Below are 24,353 nucleotides of genomic sequence, written 5' to 3'. Positions count from 1 at the left end.
CGAAAATAGAGAATATTAGAAATGTAGCTATCATCAGGAAAATGGTCAGTAATGTAAAATGTGACTGTAAATACATTACTGCATTTGGGGAGTATTTGTGTTGAAACCGAGCAGTGAATATATATATATATATATATATATATATATATATATATATATATATATATATATATATATATATATATATATATATATATATATATATATATATATATATATATATTTTTTTTTTTTTCCCCCTCCCTTAAAATGTCTTTATTCTGTCAGCTGTTATTTGTTGGAATCCTCTTTCCATATGGTAACAGAGGGGGGTGTCTGCCCCCCCAAATAACAAGCAAATCCCTTGCTTAGTGAGGCTTCAGTGGTCTGTTGCTGAGGAAACTACTGTGTCAGAATCACAGGAAATCCTTGACCCAAGTTCTGGTCCGCTGCGATATAATGTAATATTAGTTTCTATCTTCAATAAATTCATCCACTATTATTTTTTACTTTATCCATTACAATCCTCTTGCATTTCCTCCATTTTCATTGCTTTTTCTTGACATTTGTGCCCCCCCCCCTTTACAGGTTGCAATTAAGATAATAGACAAGACCCAACTGAACCCCAACAGCCTTCAAAAGGTAACCACACTGTCTGTCTGTCTGTCTGTCTGTCTGTCTGTCTGTGGGGCAGAATCCATCCATCCAGACCTGTACATAGATGAGAAATGGCCAATGTCGTTGTATATTGTTGAAGTGTCGGTTTTGGTAGATTTCACTGCAAGTCCAGCAGTTCCATTCAAAGTTCAAAATCCATGTTTCACCTTCCTTAGTTCATGTTTAGTGACTTTACTGATGACAACTAACTACGCTGCTTCAGCTAATTCCCCATGGCTGCCTTTCACTTATTGCTGCTGGTGGCAGAGCCCGCCGCCAACAAAGTAAACGGCATATAGCGCATTTGAATATTTTGAAGGACTGTTTCTTATAAAGTGCCAGAAAAATAAAGTTAAGTCTTAGATAGTTTTTAACTATTTTTTTTCTTCGGTGTGTGTGTGTGTGTGTGTGTGTGTGTGTGTGTGTGTGTGTGTGTGTGTGTGTGTGTGTGTGTGTGTGTGTGTGTGTGTGTGTGTGTGTGTGTGTGTGTGTGTGTGTGTGTGTGTGTGTGTGTGTGTTCAAAAAATAAAGCCAACCAGGCTGTGGACCAAATCTCCTTCATCAGACGATGAATCTCCATTTTTTTTTCACCCCTCCAATAGAAATCCATGAAATTAGAGTGACTTGCCACACCTCCTATCCTGTGTGTGGGTGTCTTGACTCGTCAGTAAGAGATAGCTGCACTGTCTCTGTGTGACCTCTGACCCCTGCGCCTCGCACTGGATGTGTTTCGGGGAAGGCATCGCATGTTTTATTGACTGTGCTGTTGCCGTGCTGGAGGCTCTGTGTTGACCGGGCTGATAGCGGTTTGGTGGTAGTGGCTCTAACAATGTGTGTGTGATGTGGCGTCGGGCCCTCTGCTTTCCCTCGGCGCTCGGCGGCAGTTTTTCCATCAGTTTTTCCAAAGCACCATTGATTGTGGCCTTTTGTGGCGGGGAGGCCGCAGCCCTTTGGCGCGGTGGCTGCCGCTAAGCCGCAGAAAGACTCTGAGTCATGACGGCCAGCGTTGGAGGGGAAACACAAAGCAATGCGGCGTGATGGGCAGCCGTGTTGTTTTTAGAATCTGTGGGGGGGGGGCGGACGCACCCTCTCTTTTCACGGATATGTCAGGTTAGGTTCTGTAGATCGACTCGTTGACGTCTTTTAATGTTATTTTAAGGCCCGGGACTGTTCCTACGGAACAGGGGAGAAAATAAGTTTTATTTTCTTCGCATCATCACAGTGTCGCGCTGCTATATTTGGAGCTTGTGTCGCTCACATCCAGCTCATTGATCAGTGAGAGCGTACGCAATGAAAGCAAGCCAGGTATTGATCACATCCGAGGCTGGTCGCCGGCGGGTTGTGCCCATGATCCTGCGTGTCGACCGCGTCACTAATTCCCTGACGTCGGGCTCCGTTCCCTGTGAAGGGCTGGCCGATATTGAAGAAAACAATCAAGCCCTTGATAAGAACGCACAGTTTAACAAGTAGAACTCCTCAAACTCTCTTTCAGAGAGCTGGAAGGTAGAAATCAGAAGCAAATTTGCTGGCATGGAGCTGCAGAAGGAAGTGTGACGCGCTGTGAATACTGTCTGTCCCTGGCACAGTTGTTGTGCTGGAATTAAGGGTGGGGGGCTTGGTTTGACCAGGTGAGAAAGCTAAATAGCAATCAGCCGTTATTAAATGTTACTACTCTTATCTTCCGGTTGTTCTGATCACAATGATACCGAAATATCATGATGTTGTGGTACACAATATGGGAGGAGTTTTATCTCTGAACCTCACTCAGTGTTCATCATAGTTTTCTGCAGCAGAGTTTGTCTCTTCGAGGCTACTTGGAATAATGTCTTCCCCATCCCTCCCTTCATTCAGGGGTCAGGAGTCAAAGGTCAGGCTAAGGAGTGTGATACCAGCAGCCTTGATTAAATATAAACACAGCTCAGCATACTTTAGGAGGCTGTTTGAGTTATCACAGCCCACCCGTTATTTCAGAAAGGGAGTTGTACTTATCGGAATATTGCAATGTTGGTCTTCAGGGTTGTTACTGCAAAGTGATGTCATTTTCTGAATTTACCACTGTTTGAATAAAAAACAGTGAGTGTCTCCTGCTGCTCGCTCATCATATCCACATTACCGATGATTATTTCTCAACCTAAGTACAGCTAATGGCTGATGATAAAACTAAAGGCACTTAGACATGATCCACGGCAAAACACCTGACGCAGCATTAAGCCTTCAATTTCCCTGTAAAGAGAGTGTTGACCCCCAAACCACTTTCCATGCTTTCAAAGTTAAGCTCGAAATGTTTGTTTTTATCAGTATATGACTAAGTTAATACAGGCTTTGTGTTAATTGCAGCTTCCAAATTTGAATATTCCTAAAAGGACGCTTTTCAAAACAAGTTATAATTGACAATGCTCAACATTGAACCCCTCACTTTGTTTATGTCGTGCTTACACACACACATCCATCAGCCACAACATTAAAAGCTCCACTAATAACACTAATATTGTGCAGCTCCCTCTCGTGTCACCAAAACAGCTGTGACATGGAGGCAGTGACTCCACCAGACTCTGAAGGTGTTCTGCGGTATCTGGCACCAAGACGTTAGCAGCAGATCCTTTAAGTCCTGCAAGTTGGAGGTGGGGCCCCCATGGATCAGGCTTGTTGTTCCAGCACATCCCACAGAGGCTCCATGGGATCGGACCCTAACCCCACCCATCCACATAATGTAGAAGAAAAGGTGATTCATTAGACCTCCACCTTCTTCCATCGCTCCATGGTCCAGTTTTGATGCTCACGTGTCCATTGTATGTGCTTTCAGGGGTGGACAGGGGTCAGCATGGACACTGTGAGCGCTCCCATACGCAGCAAGCTGCCATGCACTGTGTGTTCTACACCTTTCTATCATAGCACCGTCCACTTTGTGTTACAGTAGTTCTTCTGTGGCATCGAACCAGACGGGCTACACTTGGCTCCCCACGTGCATCAATGAGCCTTGGGCCCCGTGACCCTGTCGCCGGTTCAGCGGTCGTCCTTCCTTGGACACTTTTGGTAGTAACCACTGCAGAGCGGGAACAGCCACAAGACCTGTGCTTGTGGAGATGCTCTGACCCAGTCGTCCAGCATCACTGTGTGTGTGTGTGTGTGTGTGTGTGTGTGTGTGTGTGTGTGTGTGTGTGTGTGTGTGTGTGTGTGTGTGTGTGTGTGTGTGTGTGTGTGTGTGTGTGTGTGTGTGTGTGTGTGTGTGTGTGTGTGTGTGTCCTTGACAGGTGCCATTGGAACCAGATGATCAATGTTATTCACTTCATCTGTTACTGGTTTTAATGTTGTGGTTGATCGCTGTATGTAATATATTTTGAGAGTGTATTTCCTTGGAATATCAACCAGACTTGGTTGAGATTAAATATTGTACGATGATGCCAATACGTGTCAAAATATCATGATCGAGGCATTTGGTTGAAAATATTATCGGTCAATATCTCCCAACTCCAACATGTAATTGTCTACGCCTGTGTTGCGTCAGTCCACTTTGACATGCTTACCGTCAGTTATGTGTGATTTTTGCCAAAAGGTATTTCATTGATCAAATCATCAATTTGGGCATTGGGGAGTATGCGCCCAGTGCATCACTGCAGTGGTATGTCTTGATCAGCATCTCTTTAACATCTTTGGCCTGGCTGCTGGTTTTGTGCGGTGAATCACTCGCTCCTGTGTTTTTCCACTTGGATCAAGTCGGCCCTATTCTCCTCACTTCACAGAAAGTGTTGGGACATGGTGTTTGGAAATGCTCATTCTGTTACTGCTCAGCAGCCAGAGGGGAGTAGTTTGTGACTCAACGGAAAACCAGACAGTGCCATTAAAAGTTAAGGAGATCATGGGAAAGAATTTGACCTTTTTAATTGGCTTTATTTTCTCTAACTAACCAACTCATCAGGCACTGGATGTGATGTTAGGAACCCCCACCTGCTGAGAACCGTAGGAGGTTTGGAAACATGATGCCAAGTACCGGCTACTATCTAACCCAGGCGAACAGTCCATCCCCCTTGCCCAAAATGCCGTACTTCTTGTTAGTACTGTAGTTTATTAAGTATGTGAGTAAAAAAGGTTGCGGTCTTCTCTGACATACAGTACTACATCGCCATAGAGCTGCTCCGCTTCCTTTCAGCAGGTTGACGGTCAATGGCGACGCCGCAACAAAACGTTTACAGAAGTTTGCCCTCCCAGTGCATTGTGGGGTACGCTTGCCACCGGATGCAGTATGTTGTCCTTGTACTTTTGACATACTATTCCAGCACACTATGGTGCCAGACATACTAATCATTCAGATTCTAATTTGGTGGACTAAATTGTCTGCTAGAATACTTAAATAAAGGTGTTTAGCCATCATGGTACTTTATGGATCACGAGTGGAAATGCAGCCGTTCTCCTTGTGTAACACCTTCGGGGACTCCCAGTGTCTCCTGGGGGAAAACGTCTCAGATTTCTAACCGTACTTCGTGAAGCGCTGGATTATTTTCAGTGTCTTGACTGTGAGACAGGCAGAGCTGTGAGACAGGCAGAGCTGTGAGACAGGCAGTCATGATGATGAGGTTGACCTCAGACCCAGTTTGCTGCTCTTCCTCAGCAGCAGGACTCTCTGCCGACCTCACTTATTACCATGGCGTCCAAAGCGGTCTGGTTCTTTATTTATTTTTTTCTCTAAGGCACGGCTGACTGTCGTTTTTTGGTTAACCATTCAGCTTTAGCTGGATCACATCCCTGGCTCTCCCATTATAATCTGAACTGAAGTATTTTGTTTATATTTTTAAAGATGGAGTTCTCTGATATCCCTTCCTTAGCTTGTCTCTAGCTGGTGTGTGTGTGTGTGTGTGTGTGTGTGTGTGTGTGTGTGTGTGTGTGTGTGTGTGTGTGTGTGTGTGTGTGTGTGTGTGTGTGTGTGTGTATAATTAATAGTTTTTTTTTGTCTTGCAGCGGTATCATTTTGACTGTTAAGTCAGAGTTAATTTAAAGTTAAATATGTCGCTGTTTGAGGTGTGAAATGGAGTTTTGCGCTTATGCTAAACATAAAATTATATTGAAATCCATACGCGCATTGTGATCAATTATTCCATAACAGCTCTACTTTCTGGCATTTCTCTGTACGTGTTTGTCTCTTGCTCTCTCTAAGTGAGGGTTTTAGGATAGAACACTCCCCCCTCCTTCCTTGGAAGCATTAATTACACAACACAACCACTTCAGGGTGGGGAATCTCAGAGTCGACCTGGGTTCCTTCTGTAATGCAGAGAATCTAACGCGTCTTGCAGAACCAAGCACCGGCTCTCTGTTTCACAGGACATTTTGATTCGAGAGGTACAAGGACAACACCATCTTAAGTGCAAAGGGAGAATGCGTCATCCACCAGACAGGAGACGAAACCAGTGTGCACGCTCGGTGCTGTAGTGCAGTGATTCTCCACCTTTGTCATTTTTTCTGTGTCTATATGAGTGAAATAAGAGCCAAAGAGTCATTATTGCCTATTCTCTAACGGTGCTAATGTCTTGGAAATGAAGCAATGGTTACATTTAACAATTTATATTGCCGGGGACCGCCTGGAACCTCGCCGCTGCCGCCTGATGTTGGGATCAGAGGCATCAGCTGTGACTGGGCTCTGTGGGCTAGCCACAACACGTGCCAAGGTGCAATACTGGTCCCAGGAACCTGACTGCCATTACTAAACTGTACTTGTAACAATTCTTCGTACTGGTTTTCATTTATTTTTATTCCACGAATAGCTAAAATGAACACTCTCTATCTAGTCCCTTTTAACTAAGACATCTTCTCACACTATAAAAACCTTATATTTGTTTATTTGTGCTCACTGACACTGCAGAGATTAAAGGTACAATCACAAATTGACTGATATATCACTGGGGGTCTATAAATGTTGCTCAATGCCAGTCCGTCCACTGATTCCTCAACGACTGTTTAGATCTCAAGCTCTCTAAACAGGCGGTCCAGTCCAGACGCCCGGTGCGACACCACACCGCTTATATGTGCGGCGTGGACGAACATTCAGCAACAAGACCACTCTGCGAGGATGGCTGCAGATCCTCCCCCTCCCCCTATATTGTCATATCTCAAATCCTAAAATAAAAAATATTGTCAGATTAGATCCCAGAAACAAAATCTTATTAAATTGAGGGTCCTTGATGTGGAAAAGGTTGAGAACCACTGCTCCATGGTATCGATGTACCCAGCCAGAGTCACGTGCAAACGAAATCATGGGTTTGTCTGGGATTACAACACGCGTTCAGCCTTGTCTCTATGCAGATAAAAGCCCTATCACCTCAGACTATCAGGCAGGAGCAGGATAAAAATAATCTTTTTAAAGACGAGCACTGTGTGATATCAAAGACACACTCTGCATATAATCAGCCGCTGCACTCTTCAACGTCCTCTCGTTTGACTGTGTGCGTGCTCGTGTGTTCTCCGTGCAGAGTAGGGCTGTCAAACGATAGTTGGATATTCAAATGCTACTCGAATTGTATAGAAAACCATAGAATCCGAAAATTACACAAACATTCAGGGGGGAGAATCCAGTGTCATAGCAGAAATGTGTGATTAAATGTTTTTAATTGTGTGCTCCTACGTCAAGATACATACGCTTTCTGCACGCAAGTGAATGAGCTTTGTCCGTACGCTCTGCTGCTCCATCTGTAGCTCTCCGCCATACCCGGTGGAGTACCCGGTGGAGTTCTGTCAACACACGGCCACGACTGCCCGCTTTCATGGCGAGGATAAGCAGCTACCCGCCAAACGGCCATTACAGAGGAATTGACCCGTTTTATCTGTAAAGACATGCGGCCGTTTAACGTCTGGCAGGGGTCTGAGCCGAGGTACGCGGTCCCAAGCCGCCCGACCAACAACAGAGTTGGAATGTCCTCTAGTAAGGGCTGCCCCCTGAAAGTCAATAAGTCTAATTATCAGTCTGACACCCTTCAGTCAACGGAGAATCAAGTCGAGCAGTTGTCTAAAAAATATTTTTTTATTTTTTGTCTGTCTCAAATTTTTTTAGACCAATACTGCAATTTAGTATGCAGTTTTTTAAAGTTCCTTATCTTCTGTATTATTCAATAAACACAAGCAATAAATCCTTCTCTAGTATGAGCAACACAACATTGGATGCAACAACATATAAACTGCTTTCCTGTAGGCCACACCCACTACGTGTTATGATGAGATGAATTGATTTGAATAACATATCTTTAGCTGTTGAATTGCAAAAAGAAAAACCTTCAATCACAGCAGAATATTGACCCATTGATTTAACTTCAAGCCTGGTAATTCTTCGAATGTAAAAATGAACATTCAAAAAATATGCAGTGTTTCAGCAGAAATGTATTTTTTTCTAAAATTGTTGCGCGTATACGTCCAGATACACGGAGTGTGAGGGACAGCTTTATGCTCACAGAGAAAGTGTCTCCATTATGCACGGTTTCCTTCCATTGGTAAGGTCAAATAAAAACGCTGTTCCGGTGTGCCGACTGCGGCCATCCCATCGCTGCTGAGACGGGTGCGCAAAATGTGCCCCGACCGCTCCCTCTCTGCGCCTCCCCTGTGGTGGCGCGCTAGGCGGCCGCCTATCTCGCCTTTAGGAAGAGCCGGCATAACGTTTCTTTAAATCGCAGGCGTTGCGATTTGAAAATTGGGTTCTGTTAAATTGTGACGTGTGTTTTGAGTTTGATTAATCATTCAGCCCTCGTCAGTGTGTATACATTTATCTTTATTCGTGTGAGTCATCTGGGGACATGGACATGGACTTGAACACGCCCCATTGTGCCACCTGATCGCTGTGCCCCATTCCTCCAAATAAAACAACTAAAAACACTGTTGGGATGGGGCACGAGTAGCGATGGGTATTAAGATTTAAACGGTAATACTGCTCTTATACATCTGGTACTTTATTTATTTATTTTATTTTTTTAAGATGAAAAACTAAAACATTAAGAGCGGAATCAACGCTGCTTAAAAACACATTGTTTTTATTTGCTATTTTTGGAGAAAAGTAGGGCCGTATGTGGTGCGGGGGGGGTGCAGGGCCGACTCTTGGTATGCACGAGGGAGGGCACGGAGCGCGAGCAATTGGGGCACATTTTGCGCACCACTCTCCCTCTCGGACGGTACCAGCGAAGTGCGTGGCCGCGATGGGGGCATGGAGCAAAAAGCTGTGTGATGGGGGCATGAAGCAAAAAGCTGCGTGATGGGGGCATGAAGCAAAAAGCTGCGTGATGGGGGCATGAAGCAAAAAGCTGCGTGATGGGGGCATGAAGCAAAAAGCTGCGTGATGGGGGCATGAAGCAAAAAGCTGCGTGATGGGGGCATGGAGCAAAAAGCTGCGTGATGGGGGCATGAAGCAAAAAGCTGCGTGATGGGGGCATGAAGCAAAAAGCTGCGTGATGGGGGCATGAAGCAAAAAGCTGCGTGATGGGGGCATGAAGCAAAAAGCTGCGTGATGGGGGCATGGAGCAAAAAGCTGCGTGATGAGGGCATGGAGCAAAAAGCTGCGTGATGGGGGCATGAAGCAAAAAGCTGCGTGATGGGGACACCTGCTTGGTGACTCTGACCCGATCACGCCCCCCTCCATGCCTTAACAAGTCCACGAGTCGTCCCCCCTTCCTCCGTCCCCACTCTTGTTTTTAGTTGTTTTATCTGGAGGAATGGGGCACGACGACGTAAAAGTATATTTATGATTCTCCTTATTTATAATCCCCCCTTGAAATGTCGTCCCTGTGCATTTGGTAAGCATCTATCGTCTTTTACCCTTTTATTGTAACACAATGACTGACAAAAAAAAAAATTCCACCGCTCAACTTGAAGAATCTCAGCTGACTGACAGGTTTCCCCGCTGATGATGCGACTCATCCGCTTTCCGGGCGCCAGCTCTCGAGAGACGATGTTCTGATCAGAAACTGTTCCGCGGTGGGACGGTGCGTAACGCCCCGTGTCCACGTTTAAAAACCGGAATAGATATTTGAATATATTGGAACTTGTGTTTTTTCAGAAGAAACTCTCAAATGTGACTTTTGGCCGACGTCGGCAGCACCGTGCAGAGTGGGGTGTTTTACCTGACAGTGAGTGGTATACGCACGGCGGCTGCTCTGCTTCATGAATGATTAATGCTTTTCTATTTTTATTTGACAGTGGGAGAGAGGGAGAGAGATGCAGTTAACAGCGGATCAATAATGAATAGCACTCAGCTCCTTTCTTTCCCTGTCCGACGCAGGACTCAAAAGCCTTCTTAGCCGTTACAAATCTGCTTGTCGGCTCGGCTCGGCGGCTGATGGAGGTGGAGGCGCTCGGCGATGCAGTCGCCGGGCGTTAGCGCGCCAGCTGGGTTGTGACTCCACATGTTGGAAATTTATTTAGATCCCCATTATGCACCCCCCCCCCCCCCCCCCCACGATGATGGTAGAAGCTGCTCTGATATTTCAGTCAGAAATAGTCTGACTGGTCTGAGACAGAAGGTTTCATTTTCTGAAGTCAGAATTCATCCTACGCAAAACTGTCCTTTTGTGTTGACACATCTTTACAACCAACAGAAGCAAGTGCGAAAATCGGCAATTTCTAATTGTTTCATATGTTTTCCATATTTGGAAATTTCACCATAAAACCTGACAGCAATTCATGGCAAAGAGACTGGGAAAGCTGCAACTACTGGGGTTTATCGATGCGTTACCTTATGGCTGCGTCAGTCAACATTTCTGATGTTCTCAAACGGTGAACCTGCCACTGACCCTAGCGGTGGAGGGACTACACTTAAGAAGACGTAAGAACCACCGGAGAACATGTCCCAGAACACCGTCAGCAGGATGCTCGGTAAGGACCCGATAAGAACTTGGCGATGAAAGAAGCACAAACTCAACAGTGAGAGGAGGCGGGAGTGGCTTGGCATTGGATAAAGATGAAAAAAAATAAATAGTGAAATCAAACTCTCTGTCATATATTGACAGTACCCATATTTCCACAAATCATGACCAGGGCTTTTCTTTGACTCAACCGCAGTGTGGGTGCTGTGCTCCTCAAAATAAATCTGTCAAATAAACATGCATTATTATTATTATTATTTTTATTATTATAATTTTTTTTTTTTTTTTTTTTTTTTTTTTCTCCTGAGACCCGGGACCAGCCAGGATGCACGTCCATTGTTCTGATCCAAGGTTTGGATCGCGGTTTAAAATGTTCGTATCATACAAGTAGAAACTAACAAACAATGGATTTAAAAGGCACAGGAGCCGCAGTACGCAGCGCTAGAGGGGGAAAAGAGCATCAGATTCAGCCTTGTTTACCGGTTTAAGTTTGAAGAAATGGTATGGAGATACATAAAACATGCTCCGAATGTTGCGGCTCCGTGGGGGGGGGGGGGACAAGCTTGTTGACCCGGGAAAAGGAGGAGGTTGAAGTCCGTCCCCTGCCGTGACGCAGCAGCATTTGAACCAATGGGTCTGTGAACGAGAGAAAGACGAAAGACAAAGTTCATCTGTACACCGCAATAACCCAGATCACTGCGTCACTTTGTTCTGATCTCCTTCCGAACGCGTCTTTTTGGTCAAAGCACTTACTTGTTTTACATGAGTTCGCCTATTTTATACTTGCCTGCAATGCTGACCTGCAGTGCCTAATTGAATCGGACAGAGATGATTTGTCCAGAAATCAGTCATTTTCAAGACCTGCCGACACCCCGCTACAAACCAGTCTCACTCTCTCCTGCACAGCCACAGCAAGCGCCTCCAAAGAATCATCAGTTCCTCTCTCTTTGTGACCGTTGACGCGACGGTGCTCATGGGAAATGCAGTCTCTATTCTAGGAAATGCGCTGCTTTCCTAAAGCCTCCCTGATGGTGTGTTGTGGGCAGCTCCCTGGGGAGTGGACGTGGCGCACGGGGAACAAAACTAACTCGGTCAAACCAGTGGAACAGGTTGAAACAGAGCCGCTGTTGTTCCACTGCGGAGGGGTTCCTGTTATTCTGCCACTCCGCCGCCTGAGGTGAACAAGGCGGCCATGACAAAATGATCCCGTTTCCTTGACGACGCCCTGGATTTGTGCCAGCAAAGCACCACCGGCTCCAGTGTTTTTAGAGGGGAACAACCAGTGATTCCCAAATTCAGAAGTATCTGCGAGAAAGACGGGGAGTATATTCCCGCGCACCTCTTTTGTCCTCCCCACATCGGAATGGTGTCGGGATATCAAAAGGAGGCTGAGGCCGGAAAATGGTGTTCTCCCGTAATAAAACCATGGTGCGATTGCGTCCATGTTTTTATTTTATTTTTCTTCTAAAATAAAAACAAAATCCAAACCATAAGCGTGGCATCTTTGCACTCGTAAGGTGTTTGACGTAAAACTCAGCGAGTGATTTATTAACGCAGTTGTTTTTGTTTGCAGCTTTTCAGAGAAGTTAGAATAATGAAGATCTTGAATCATCCCAATATAGGTAAGACACACACACACACACACACACACACACCTTTCACAATAAGCAATCTCCATTTTATTAAAAATATAAGTTTTTTTTTTTTGTTTTGTTTTTTTAAACGTGACAGAATACAAAGCAAGATTTTATTTGTTCTTATACAAGTGTACGCCGAAAGTGATCACACACACTCTTGACATCTTACTATAAAGGAAGGAATCTCCCCCTTTGTGATGCTCAGTGTCAAGCTTGGTGCAGTTTGCACATGCGACACATTAAACGTAAATAAACGTTGAATGAACAGCGAGCCAGCGGGGGGGGGGGCTTGAGGCCTCTGCGACTGAGTCACAAAGAGTGTCTTTACCCGGTGTGTGTGACTTGAACCAGCGCTTTCATCTTCCATTGTGGAACACAGGACTGAATCGTTGACATTTTGTTCATCTGTGCCGTTACATGACTCATTACATTAGTCCTAGTTCATGTAGAGGCAGAATTCACAAACCACACAATTGACCCTCATGATCAACACACACACACACACACACACACACGTGCACAATCTGTCTACACTGCTGCATTTGTTGTTGCGGACGTGGTTCCCCACTAATTACTTTTAATTTATTTTCTCCGCGTGCCACGATTTCCGCGGCAGTAAAGTGATAATTACCAGCACGCTAGTTGGCAGCGCTCGTTACCTCGCTTGTTTCTTGCTGCGGAGACGTCTCAGCAGCGCTTTCACTTGAATTTGACCCGTGGATCAGCTCGAAAAAACTGCATGAATATGCTCAGGCAGTATTTAATTTTTTGTTCTGAAGATTAACTTTAGTGAACTTGCTCATTAATTTCTCAATTTTAAGTTGTGGAAACGTTACAAACCACGAGGTTAACAAACTACAGCATTTTTCCTCAAGTTCATACGTTGACTCATTTCGTCAGTGTGTAAAGCGCTTCACTCAGTGTGCTGAAACACAGATATACACACCGATATACACACGTGCACAAAGTATGTCAAGCCATTGTCATTTTAGTATTCTAACAAGTATTTATTGGTCAAAACCTACTTTGATGATTGAGGTTCCATCATCATTTCAGTTTCTATACCTCCTTTTAAGATTCAGTACCCTTACAGTACCTCGCTGTCTGTACTGCAGTACCTATCTCTCCTTCTGTACCTCAGCGTCCACGTTGGAGTGCTGCATTTAGATATCATTGAATTACATGGCTCTATTCACTCCTTCCCTCTCCTCCAGTCAAGCTGTTTGAAGTGATTGAGACGGAGCGAACTCTCTACCTGGTGATGGAGTACGCCAGTGGAGGTGAGAGAAGCACTGCCTTTAACCTGCCCACACTCTGACTTTATGCTGATGACGTCTGTATTTTTGTCTGACATTTTCCGGATGTAAGTTACCCTCTTAAGGTATACCATTATATCATGCAACCACGGTTCTGAACCGTGAGCCTAATGAGTAATTCACCTCACCTTATGTTGCGGCCGCGCGGTAGCAGATGGCCAAATGCTGTTGTGATCCATCCAATGAGCGGTTTCCCCGAGCGCCCCCTCCCGCCAACGGCTTCACCTCAACGTTTTACGACACGGTGCTTTGCATGAGCCTGGGAGTGAGTGTAAACAAACATGGCGGAACGTTCTGCTGGGGGAACTGACTCATTGGGCGGATTATTATAGCACTTGACCATCTGCTACCGTGCGGCAAATTTAAGTAAAATCTTCAATTGGCAAATAAGTCCGAGTTTGATATGTATGTCGCTTATTTGGCCTCTCCTGTGAATCTGAGAGTCACCGACAAACACCTTCCTGTGCCTCAGGTGAGAGGCTTGACCATGTGTTTTATATACAGGAAACGAAGGGGGGAAAATGAATACATTCAACCGCAATATTTTGGTAGATGCCGTACTGCGAAATTTTTATACAGTCACATCCCAAGATGGAATGTCAAAAAGAAAAACATGAAATTGCGCAAAAATGCACAATAAATCTTTGAGTTTTTAAAGGCACTAAACCACCGAGGAGTATCTTTGAAGCTGCAGAAAGCACTCTCGGTGTGGTCGGCGGGGCGGTTGCAACCCTCTATTTCCTCGTCCCTGGAGGGTTTCAAAGCGGGTCGGCACCCAGCGATGCTCTGCGGGAGGTGCTTCGTACCTGCCTCAGCGTGGAGCACCTCGGGGTGTCGGCTGCGAGGCCGCGCACACTGCTCTCGGTTCTGTAGCGTGAGTCAGACCGCAAGGCTCAACCGCCTGGAAAATATAGAAATAGGCAGCGTCCATCCGCCCCTGCAGGTTGGAGCCTCGCGGGCTGAACCAGCCCAAAGATCAGACGGAAACCAGGGGGGGGAGGGTGTTTGGTCGTTGCAGATTTTTTTTACGATACTTATTCGTACACATACTTGTCAGCCTTTCTGCTTCCAATGAGCCCACGAGAGAGAAACAGTCATATTTGGGCTGAAGCTAGAGGAGAGAGACGCATGGAGCTCAGCAACTGTCTTAGAAATGAGTTATGGATGTTACACCCTGAAGGTTTTTTGTTTTGTTATTGTACTTTGCTTGTTTATAATTTACCACTTATCGTCACTTTTTTTTCTACCTCCTATCTGTCTTTTCTTTGACCTCTTATATCTCTCTTCCTCTCCCCCCTCCCTTCCACCCTCCAGGCGAGGTCTTCGACTACCTTGTTGCACATGGAAGAATGAAAGAAAAAGAGGCCAGGGCTAAATTTAGACAGGTACATCCCCGCCCCCCACACACACACACACCGCAGTGTTCTGGAAACCCCCACCCCGCCCCCGGCTTTGACTGTCCCACCTGTCCTGGGGGTCGGGGAGGGACGCCGCCGCCGCGGTCCCATCATGACTTCTACTACTGATCTGCCGCCACATTGAGACGCTTTTAACGCCGTCTCTGTGTCCTGACACGGTTTCTTGTCTGAGGTGTTCCCTGCAAAGGAGTCTTCCTCCGCAGTCTGAACAGCCGCTCTCTCTGGCGGCCGGAGCTGACCTGTGCTTCTTTCTGCTGCAGATTGTGTCGGCCGTTCAGTACTGCCACCAGAAGCACATCGTTCACAGAGACCTCAAGGTTAGTCTGCAGCACCTCAGCCCAACGTAACCGCATGCAGCAATGCACCGTAACGTCGCAGGAGTCCTATCAAGTATGAATGCAGCATGTTTTCACTGCATTTGTTTTAAGAAGTCAAATTTTAAAGAACCAATCAATAGCTATAACACAATCTCTATTCTTATTTTTGGATTATGCAGACTCGTTATGCAATAATTTACTTTGAGGTTATATGTGTACGTTGTGGGTTAAACCTTCACTTGACCAGCCGTCACCTTGATGACTGGAGAGGGTTAATGCTGATCTGCATCTCATGAAGCATTTACTGTAAACACACGCTTACAGAACCTCCACGGTACGATGAAGCAGCTGCTTGTATTATATAGTTTCATTTGCTTCGTTATTGCTCGCGTTGTGTGCGTGAATATTAATATTAAATATTAAGACCCAACTTCCTGGTGGAGCGTAATGCAGCGGTGAAACGTGCTTCACTGTCTTCCTGCGTCATACGTTCAGCTGGTGTGTGTGTGTGTGTGTGTGTGTGTGTGTGTGTGTGTGTGTGTGTGTGTGTGTGTGTGTGTGTGTGTGTGTGTGTGTGTGTGTGTGTGTGTGTGTGTGTGTGTGTGTGTGTGTGTGTGTGTGTGTGGCTCAGATGCAGCTCCTCACATGTTCTCCACCTCCTCTCCCTGGAACTGGAGGCTTTGCCATTAATCCGGCGCTGCGCTTCCATCCATCTAAATATTGATGATCCTATATTTTTAGTCCACGTGCACGGCCCGAATATCTGTTCCAGCAGCTGCAGGTCCGGAGTGGCTCTGACTAATAATTCAGTGTGTGTGTGTGGGGCGGTTGGAAAGGCAGTTAAAGATTAACCAGTACACTAACTCACTCTTGTAGGCCACTTTGTGCCTCTGGGCCTTGTTTTACACACAGAACATTCCACTGATGAAGACGGCACACATTGTTTTTAAACTTTTTTTTTTTTTTTTTTTGTTTCACACTTTTGTTGAAAATCATTATTGATGTTGGAGCGAACGTCTTAGAAGTAGGAGTCGTGTCAGTCAGTCTGTTCCATCTGCATTTTGAGAACATGGAATCAAGATGCCATACGAATAAACCTCTTGAATTATATTTTATTTGTTTTTTTACAACAAAAATGTAACTTATTAAAATATGCTCTAAGCTAATGGCGACACATTTAATGTTGAAAACGACCTCACAACACCTGGATGGTATTTTAGAAAATTATTGTTTCGGTGTCTGAGAGAAGTCTCCAAAAAAAGTCTCCAATCCAAATAAAAACACCATCCCTGCTAGTGTATGTCGTCATTTCCGACCCCGAGGCTCCTTTTCATGTACTGTAAACCTCTGATACTGGGAGAAAGTTTCAGTCAGTATCTTAGATTGATGATGGACTCTTTAATTCCATCAGCGCAGGGAAGCTACAGTGTTACTGCAGCGCACATCAAAACAAATGTAGTAAAGAATTGAAGGTTTTAGTGGCATCTCGCAGTGAGGTTGCAGATAGCAACCAACTGAATACCCCACAACATGGCAGCCTCCGTGGAAGAGACGGTGGCCGTTAAACTCATCAAAGGCCCTCTCTAGAGCCAGTGTTTGGTTTGTCCCTTCTGGGTTACTGTAGAACAAACATGGCGGTGCAACATGGCAGCCTCTGACGCCTACCCACTCCCTATGTTGATATAAGCTGCTCATACTAAAGTAACTTCAACACAATAATTGTTACTTATACTTATGGGATTATGCACTAATTAAAAAATACTTATTTCCATACATATTATATTCCATTTCTCTCAAGTCCATTCTGTAAATAATAAACTCTGCAGCTTTTAAATTAGAAAGATTTGACAATATAAAATGAACCAATAAATGAACTATAAAACCTTGATCAACAATTCACATTCTGATTTAAATAGAAGCAAATTGCAAGTATACATAGTTTACATCCCTATTTATATACGTATGTATATAAATAGGGATATAACTTCAGTAATTTTGCTTTGCTTTGTATGGCACTATTTACAATATTACATTTATTTTTCTTTTTGTGCCTCAGGCTGAGAACCTGCTGCTGGACGCCGACATGAACATCAAGATCGCCGACTTTGGCTTCAGCAACGAGTTCACGCTGGGGAACAAGCTGGACACGTTCTGCGGCTCGCCACCCTACGCTGCGCCCGAGCTTTTCCAGGGCAAGAAGTACGACGGGCCCGAGGTGGACGTCTGGAGCCTGGGGGTCATCCTGTACACGCTGGTCAGCGGGTCGCTGCCCTTCGACGGCCAGAACCTGAAGGTGCGTGCGAGAGCTGGACCCGTCACAGTCATGACATCACCATCGTTTGAGTTGACCGCCATAGTTTTGTAAAGTCTCTTGATGACACAGTCGTGTTTCCGAGGGGAATTGTAAGGCAGTAATTATGTACCTGAATTTCTATGTTGCGATGTTAAACACCAGTCATTTTCTCCTCTGTGATAGATGTTATCATGGTTTGTTTATTACAGTTATGAGCTCAGACTGTGATGGTGGCAGAACACAAACATAAAATGTATTAATTGTTATTAAACTTGTGTGGCAACGATCCCAAAGAACCAGGATCTCAAAGGATTGATGCACTAAATAAACAGTGCATGCTCTTCAAAATATTGATCACCTGTAATTTAAGAATATATATATTATAAGAATAGCTGTAAGAAATCTTGAAGAGAAAAATCAATTGCTTTACACAAAAAGTTATTTGTTTTTTAGAGCCGGGGCATTTGCCACCGGGCCGTGAGAATTTGGGTGGGTTTTTTTTCGGGATTTTCATTCATATAATACTTATTGAGAAGCAAGTGTTTTAACTTACAAATCATCAGTGCCGGGGAAAAAGTTTAAATTGAAAATCGAATTGTGGCCTTTAAATTTGAGAGTCAACTGGAATCGTCTCACCCCTAATAGTTACCTATGGGCTGAAGATGTCATTTACATACCACATGTTCTTAGTATTCCATCTGCGTATTTTAGTATGTGGGTAAAATGAATGATCGTCATGGAGCCACTCCACTTCCTTTCATCTCATTGTCACAACAACACTGCAGATGAACTTTCACCAGCGTCCTGTCCTCACAATGCAGTGTGGTATACGCTCACCACAATAGTGTGCAATGTTTGCATGTGCGGTACGTCACCCTGGTCATCCTGTGAGAAACATTTGACATTCCAGCTGTTGTTGCCGTGTCAAACTGCCCACGAGCGACACGAGGCGCGACCGTCGCTGCATGTGAGAATGAGGGACGTCACCTACAAGCCCATCGCAGCCATAGAATTCAAACAGCGTCCCTTGGAAGAGCAAAAGCAACAAAATTTCATCATTTCGCTGGTTACTGCTCAGTGTTGACATTTTACACAAGCAATGTTATGTTGCAGTCGGTCTGTGTGTATGTGTTTTTCTTACATGCTTGTATTTTAATTCTACAAACGAACTAAACATTCTGTGGCCAAAATGAAATGTTTGTAAAGTAAGAGTAAATATATAAAAATGTTATATTCTTAAGGAAAAGGAAAAAAGAAAATGGGGGAATTTCCAATCGGTTCAAAATGTGGCCGTGCCCCCCCTGCTCTCTAACGCCCCCTGTGGCTTCTACCCCGCCCTGCAGGAGCTGAGGGAGCGGGTTCTGCGGGGGAAGTACCGCATCCCCTTCTACATGTCCACCGACTGCGAGAACCTGCTCAAGCGCTTCCTGGTCCTCAATCCGGCCAAGCGGGGCACACTCGAGGTGAGGGAGGATAGAGAAAACGTAAATATACCTTTTTTTAAATTATTTACCCTGACCTCCACCTCCACCGCCCGCTGGAGCGTCATCCACCCTCCACCGTCTCTCCAGTAACCCTGCACTCCGCCCCCCCTGCCCCCCCCTCCCTCCTCGCCATCCCCGACCTCCTTTCTCCGAGCACCCGGCCCTCCGCTCTCCTCCTCCTCGTGAATAATGCACGACGGCTCGTGGTTTGTGCCGAAGTCGTCCTCCGTGTCGAGCAGCGAGACGCTGGGAGAGGCCTTTTAGGCACTTCCTCACTTCACAAACAAACTGCCGCCCTTGTCGTTTGTAAGAATTCAAGCGTCTGAGATGATCATGTTTCCGTGCATGTTTCATTGAGACATTTCATTTCCCCTTGGAATGTACTGCAGCACGGGACTCAAGGTATCCCGGGGGACCGGACGAGGGGGTTTTTGTTTGGTCTTTTTAAACCGCACACGGCTGCCGGCTCTGTGGTTTGAGACCCCTGTACTATAGTGTAGGGCTGATACTACATTGTTTTTTCCCCATATCGCTATCAATAATTAAACAATATTTTGGGGGATGGCTTTTGGTGCTTTAAGATATTTCCAAAAACAAAATCTATATTCGCGCAGCAATCGTTTGTGGATATGAAACAGCTCGAACAGAAATGCAGAAAACCATTACTTTACCATAATGCAGCCTCAAAAACATTTGATATGAAGTGTGTATATATATATATCAAAATGTACAAAAAATCCCAGATTATATCTCCTATCAGATCACAATATTGATATTATGCCGATGTTTGCCCTGTTCTATGACGATGGACGAGTGTGAAGTTGCAGTAAAATATACATATTTTTGTTTTAGACATCCAAGCCAGCCCGTAACGGGGTGTAATGTTTGGACGCACGCCTGATGTTGTCACAGATGTTCCATGGTCAGGGAAGAGGCTTTGAGCGTCGTCCTGTGATGACGAACACGGGTGCTCAACCCGATTAGGAAGATGAACGTCTGAGCCTGCGAAATCAAAAGACGACATCAGGACCCCTGATTGGGGTTATCGCTCCTTTTTTTTTAAATTTATTTATTTATTTTTTAATCCTATTTATAAAAGTCGCAAACGTCAAAGGCATCTGAGTTGGATGTAATGTGATTTGAAGCTGTGATGCCAGGCAGGCCGAATGTGTCTGTGAAATGTGTCCGCTCCAGTTACATCACAGGCTGAGTATCAATGCGCTGCCCGGTCTTGATTAGCAAGCACAGGGAGAAATTGATTTGCAGCATTAATTAATTAAAATAGTGGCACAGTGAAGAACATCAAAACAAAAAGATTGAGGTCTTTCACGTGGATTAAATAACGGAATGGGGGCGAGTTGCATTCATTTGAAGGTTAATGTAACAGTAAAGACGACATTTAGATTGTAAATCTAAACAGAAAAAACGTTTCTGTCCTTGACATACATAACTTGTATCATTTTGTTTTGTTGTCCAGCAGCACTGATGGGCTGAAGAACAGATTTATCTTTATTTTCAAGTTTGTAGAAATTGGCGTCTTTCCCACACCTTTTGTGGCAGAATATGAAATATGCCATTTACTACAGAGGACAAATTATAAGGGCTGGATAAAAACAATTGAATTATAATATTCTGCTAAGATTTACATTTCTGAATCAATTAGAAAATTGCCATATTGATAATTTGTTTGAAAGTTATGAAACCATTTTGCAAGAAATACCACCCCAGTCACACACAAATTGAAATTTTGTTCTTAATGTCTAGATTGAACTGAATTTGTCCTGCCAGATATTTTTTTGTAATGCACGTCAGATGATGACGTATTAAATGTCGAGGTGTGTGTGTGTGTGTGTGTGTGTGTGTGTGTGTGTGTGTGTGTGTGTGTGTGTGTGTGTGTGTGTGTGTGTGTGTGTGTGTGTGTGTGTGTGTGTGTGTGTGTGTGTGTGTGTGTGTGTGTGTGTGTGTGTGTCTATATATGTATGTATGTATGTATGTATGGAATTGTATCGTGAGCTGTCTCGTCAATATCAGATTTAATAAATATTAAATGACTTTTGTATCAAAACCGAATGGTGAGATCCTGCCCGACACCAACCCCAGCATTCATCATGATGCGGTTTTTAGTGTATTTTTAATCCCGTTCTGTTGACCTCTCTTTACTCCCACATGCCTCGTTTACGACCCTGCTTTTTAATTGTCAAGTTAAAGCGGTTTGGTTGTTGACTTGTTCCGGTATTTTGTCCTTATTTTTTTTTTCCCCCTCCGCAGCAAATTATGAAGGATCGCTGGATAAACGCCGGCTTCGAGGAAGAGGAGCTGAAGCCCTTCATCGAACCCGAGCTGGACATCACGGACCAGAAGAGAATAGGTCTGTTCCCTGAACTCGTTGGGGTAGCTGGGGTGGGGGGTGTTGTTGGTAGTGTTTCCCTGTCTTTATGCACATGATGGCCCCGTGGATATGATTTAATGGGCGTCTGTGAAGATGTACATGTTCTTTGTCTGTGTTATAGAAAGCATCAAACTGAGAATAGTTTGTACTCTCATTATGTGTCGGCTCTGAAGAGGGTTTAGAGAAAGGATGGAACGTGTCTATGAATAAGTGAACGAAACAACACACGGGGGGAGGGTGGAGGGGGAGGGACTAATGGAGAGAGGAAGAAAACGTCAGAGGCTGAGGAAGAGGGACGGAAGGAGGAGGGCGAATGGAGGACGGGGAGAAGTGGATGGAGAATGGAGGGCGGAGAAGGATGGTGAGTGGGAGAGAGAAACATGTTGGGGGGGGGGGGTCTGAGGGATGGATGGGGGTCGGTTACATAACAGCAGCACATGTTGGAGCTTCTCTCTCTAATTATACAGGCGGTACACGTTCCAAGGAGCCCCCTCTCTCTCCATCCCTCCCTCTCTCCATCCCTCTCTCTCTCCATCCCTCTCTCTCTCTCCCTTCCCCTCAAGTGGAAGCGGCGCCTCGTTTCCTCGTTTTACTTGGAGGCTGACGCAGGAGATGGCGAATTTGAAAACTGTTTATCCACCGGCCGCTCTGCAGATCAGTCACGATTTATTTCCCCAAATGAATGAGACGACGGCCTCCAAGTACCACGATGGGAGGAGAGGATTTGAGGAATGTGAATGTTTTAAAAAGCTTTTATCCGCAGGGCGCTTTAAAATTGGATGTAGCGCGACGGTCACATTTTTCCTGCGCCTATCCTATCAAATTCCAGCCCAGCCGCTTGGTCAAAACGTTGCCGGTTCGATTCCTTGAAACCTCGAAACCCGTTCTGCCGACGTGCCCATGGCGACGGGCACTCTGGGTTTCATTTTGCCGCGTGGCTCGATAGCATCTTCAGCTCCTTAAACTAAAAGGCGACATAAATAATCCACTCCTGCTGCGTCTCCAGCGTCCACTGGGGCTTCTCTGGAGGCGTCTCGTCTCCTCCCTGAATAGCTCCAGAGATGTTACATCAGAGGACGCGTGCCGGAGGGAAAAGACTCCAAAACAGACGTCCGACTCTCGTGTGGAAACGTCAGAACGTCTCCGTTTCCTGATTCTTTATTATTATTATTAAGGTCCAAGCTCTGCTGCGACTCTTTTAACATTAACTGAGGATCTGTTGAAGGACACACACACACACACACACACACACACACACACACACACACACACACACACACACACACACACACTTGGATGGATGTTTGAAGTGAGCCTGCATGCGCCTCTCAACGTGAGTCTCGTTCTGGGGGCTAGAGCCGTTACACGCCAGGGGCCACACACGCGTGCGTGCGCAGGGCGATAGTGGCTCGGGAGGTAGAGCGGGTCGTCCAGTAATCGGAGGGTTCCGGGTTCCATCCCTGGCCCCTCCTGGCAGCACATATTAGTGTCCTTGAGCAAGACGCTGACCCCCTCGCTGCCCTGGACGAGCAGGTGTGCACCCTGCACGGCTGCCGCTGCCGTCGATGTGCGAGTGGGTGAATGTGAGACAGGCATTGTGACGCCATTTGAATGGTATGACTAGGAAGGCGCTATATCAATATACCCCATTTACCATTTTACCATCCTTGTGTCCTCTGCAGCTGTTTGCTGATGACTGATTGATCGAAGTGGGGTTGGAATCACCTGAATTTTTCTGACTCACCTTGTTTTGTTTAATTGGTGCTCCAGTCCCCGTTTACCACTTTGATATAATTACTTTCCTGCCAAACATAAACTCAACGCCACACATAACACTATATTAATACTAGTGGTCAACCGATTTATCGGGTGATATCTGCGCATTTTGAGATAATCGGCCTAGGCCTACTCTCACGAGAGCAATAAACAAAAAGTCTGCAGACGATCGATACATACTGATTCTGAATGTTTTAAACTGCTTCAATACTTATTTTCTGCACTATTGATATACCGGCACCAGCTGCGTTTTCTCTCTCCCTCTCTCTCCGACAGTGAGTTGACAGACACACACACACACACACACACACACACACACACAGCTACAATCCCACATAGCCCCGCCTCCCAGTGCTGTCTCCTTCTCTTCACTTGTCTCATTTGCTCCGGTTTTTCATGGTGTTGGCTCATTAAAGATGACAGGTGCAGAGTCTCCGCAACTGGTTTTGGTTGACAAAGAAAGCAGCAGGCGAGCTGCTTGCAATTACTTGGCATTTGAGGCAAAATATAAACCTAACTCAGAGTACTGGCGTGGAGTTTTTGTTCTCCAGGGAGCGCTGTGCCGTGCGTGCGCTCTGCTTTATTGTTGTGGCTGATCGCTGTTGTAATGTATAGAATGGATTGTGTGTGTACACCAGGGTGGAAGAAACAAAATTATTACAATACATAATTACAAAACATGTGTGTTTTAACATCCCCCCCCCCCCCCCCCCCCCCGTCTAACTTCTAAATCCAACATGTCAGATCCCTGCATGTTGTTGTTTTGTACAATCAGGGTAAAGTAGTCCTGCTGGATGGGCGGTGTGTGGGCGTGTACATGTCAAGGTCCTTTCCATTCGACTGCACCATCAGCGCTTCACTTCCTGCTGTCGTGCTCCACTTCGGCTCCTTGTGCCAAATGTCCTCCACAAGGTCGCCCCTCTAGAGCCCAGATTTGGAGGAAATGAGGTGAACCAGAATGTCGTGGCGATGCTGCTCCGGCTCAGTTCCCCGCTCGTCCTGGACCTCATGAGAAGTTGTTTTCAGGAAGGTTCTGGAATAAGAGACGGTCTATAAAGTTGTTCACTGACTGAACGCTGCTCCCAGGGGGGTCTGACCCTCCTGCTGCATTTACATGACAAAGCTGCTGTTTGTCTGCTTCTCACGGTTGTATTTTTAGACCCTTCACGAGCGTCACAATCACTTCTAAGTGTTTGTGGTTCAAGTCACATTTCCTCCTCAGAAGTTTTTTTTCGCTGAACTTGAATTGTTTGGATGGAA

General features: G+C 45.4%; 1 protein-coding gene across 15 annotated transcripts in view; it reads left to right on the top strand.

The window, feature by feature from the left end:
- Window positions 1-24,353, top strand: part of mark3a (MAP/microtubule affinity-regulating kinase 3a) — a 43,134-nt gene that overhangs the window by 4,802 nt on the left and 13,979 nt on the right. For 8 of the 15 annotated variants that reach the window (XM_080012300.1, XM_080012302.1, XM_080012296.1 and 5 more), the window contains exons 3-10: window positions 568-621; window positions 12,037-12,085; window positions 13,315-13,380; window positions 14,731-14,801; window positions 15,095-15,151; window positions 17,208-17,444; window positions 18,788-18,928; window positions 21,197-21,296. In XM_080012300.1, coding sequence (XP_079868426.1) covers window positions 568-621; window positions 12,037-12,085; window positions 13,315-13,380; window positions 14,731-14,801; window positions 15,095-15,151; window positions 17,208-17,444; window positions 18,788-18,928; window positions 21,197-21,296 — 775 coding nt within the window. The remainder of the gene's footprint in view (window positions 1-567; window positions 622-12,036; window positions 12,086-13,314; window positions 13,381-14,730; window positions 14,802-15,094; window positions 15,152-17,207; window positions 17,445-18,787; window positions 18,929-21,196; window positions 21,297-24,353) is intronic. The other 7 variants (XM_080012303.1, XM_080012290.1, XM_080012298.1 and 4 more) reach the window with 1 other exon arrangement.

The sequence above is a fragment of the Zeus faber genome (assembly GCF_960531495.2).
Source record: "Zeus faber genome assembly, chromosome: 13".
In the NCBI taxonomy this organism is placed as follows: Eukaryota; Metazoa; Chordata; class Actinopteri; order Zeiformes; family Zeidae; genus Zeus; species Zeus faber.
Note: the sequence above shows the minus strand (reverse complement) of the source record. Positions and strands in the feature narration are given on the sequence as shown.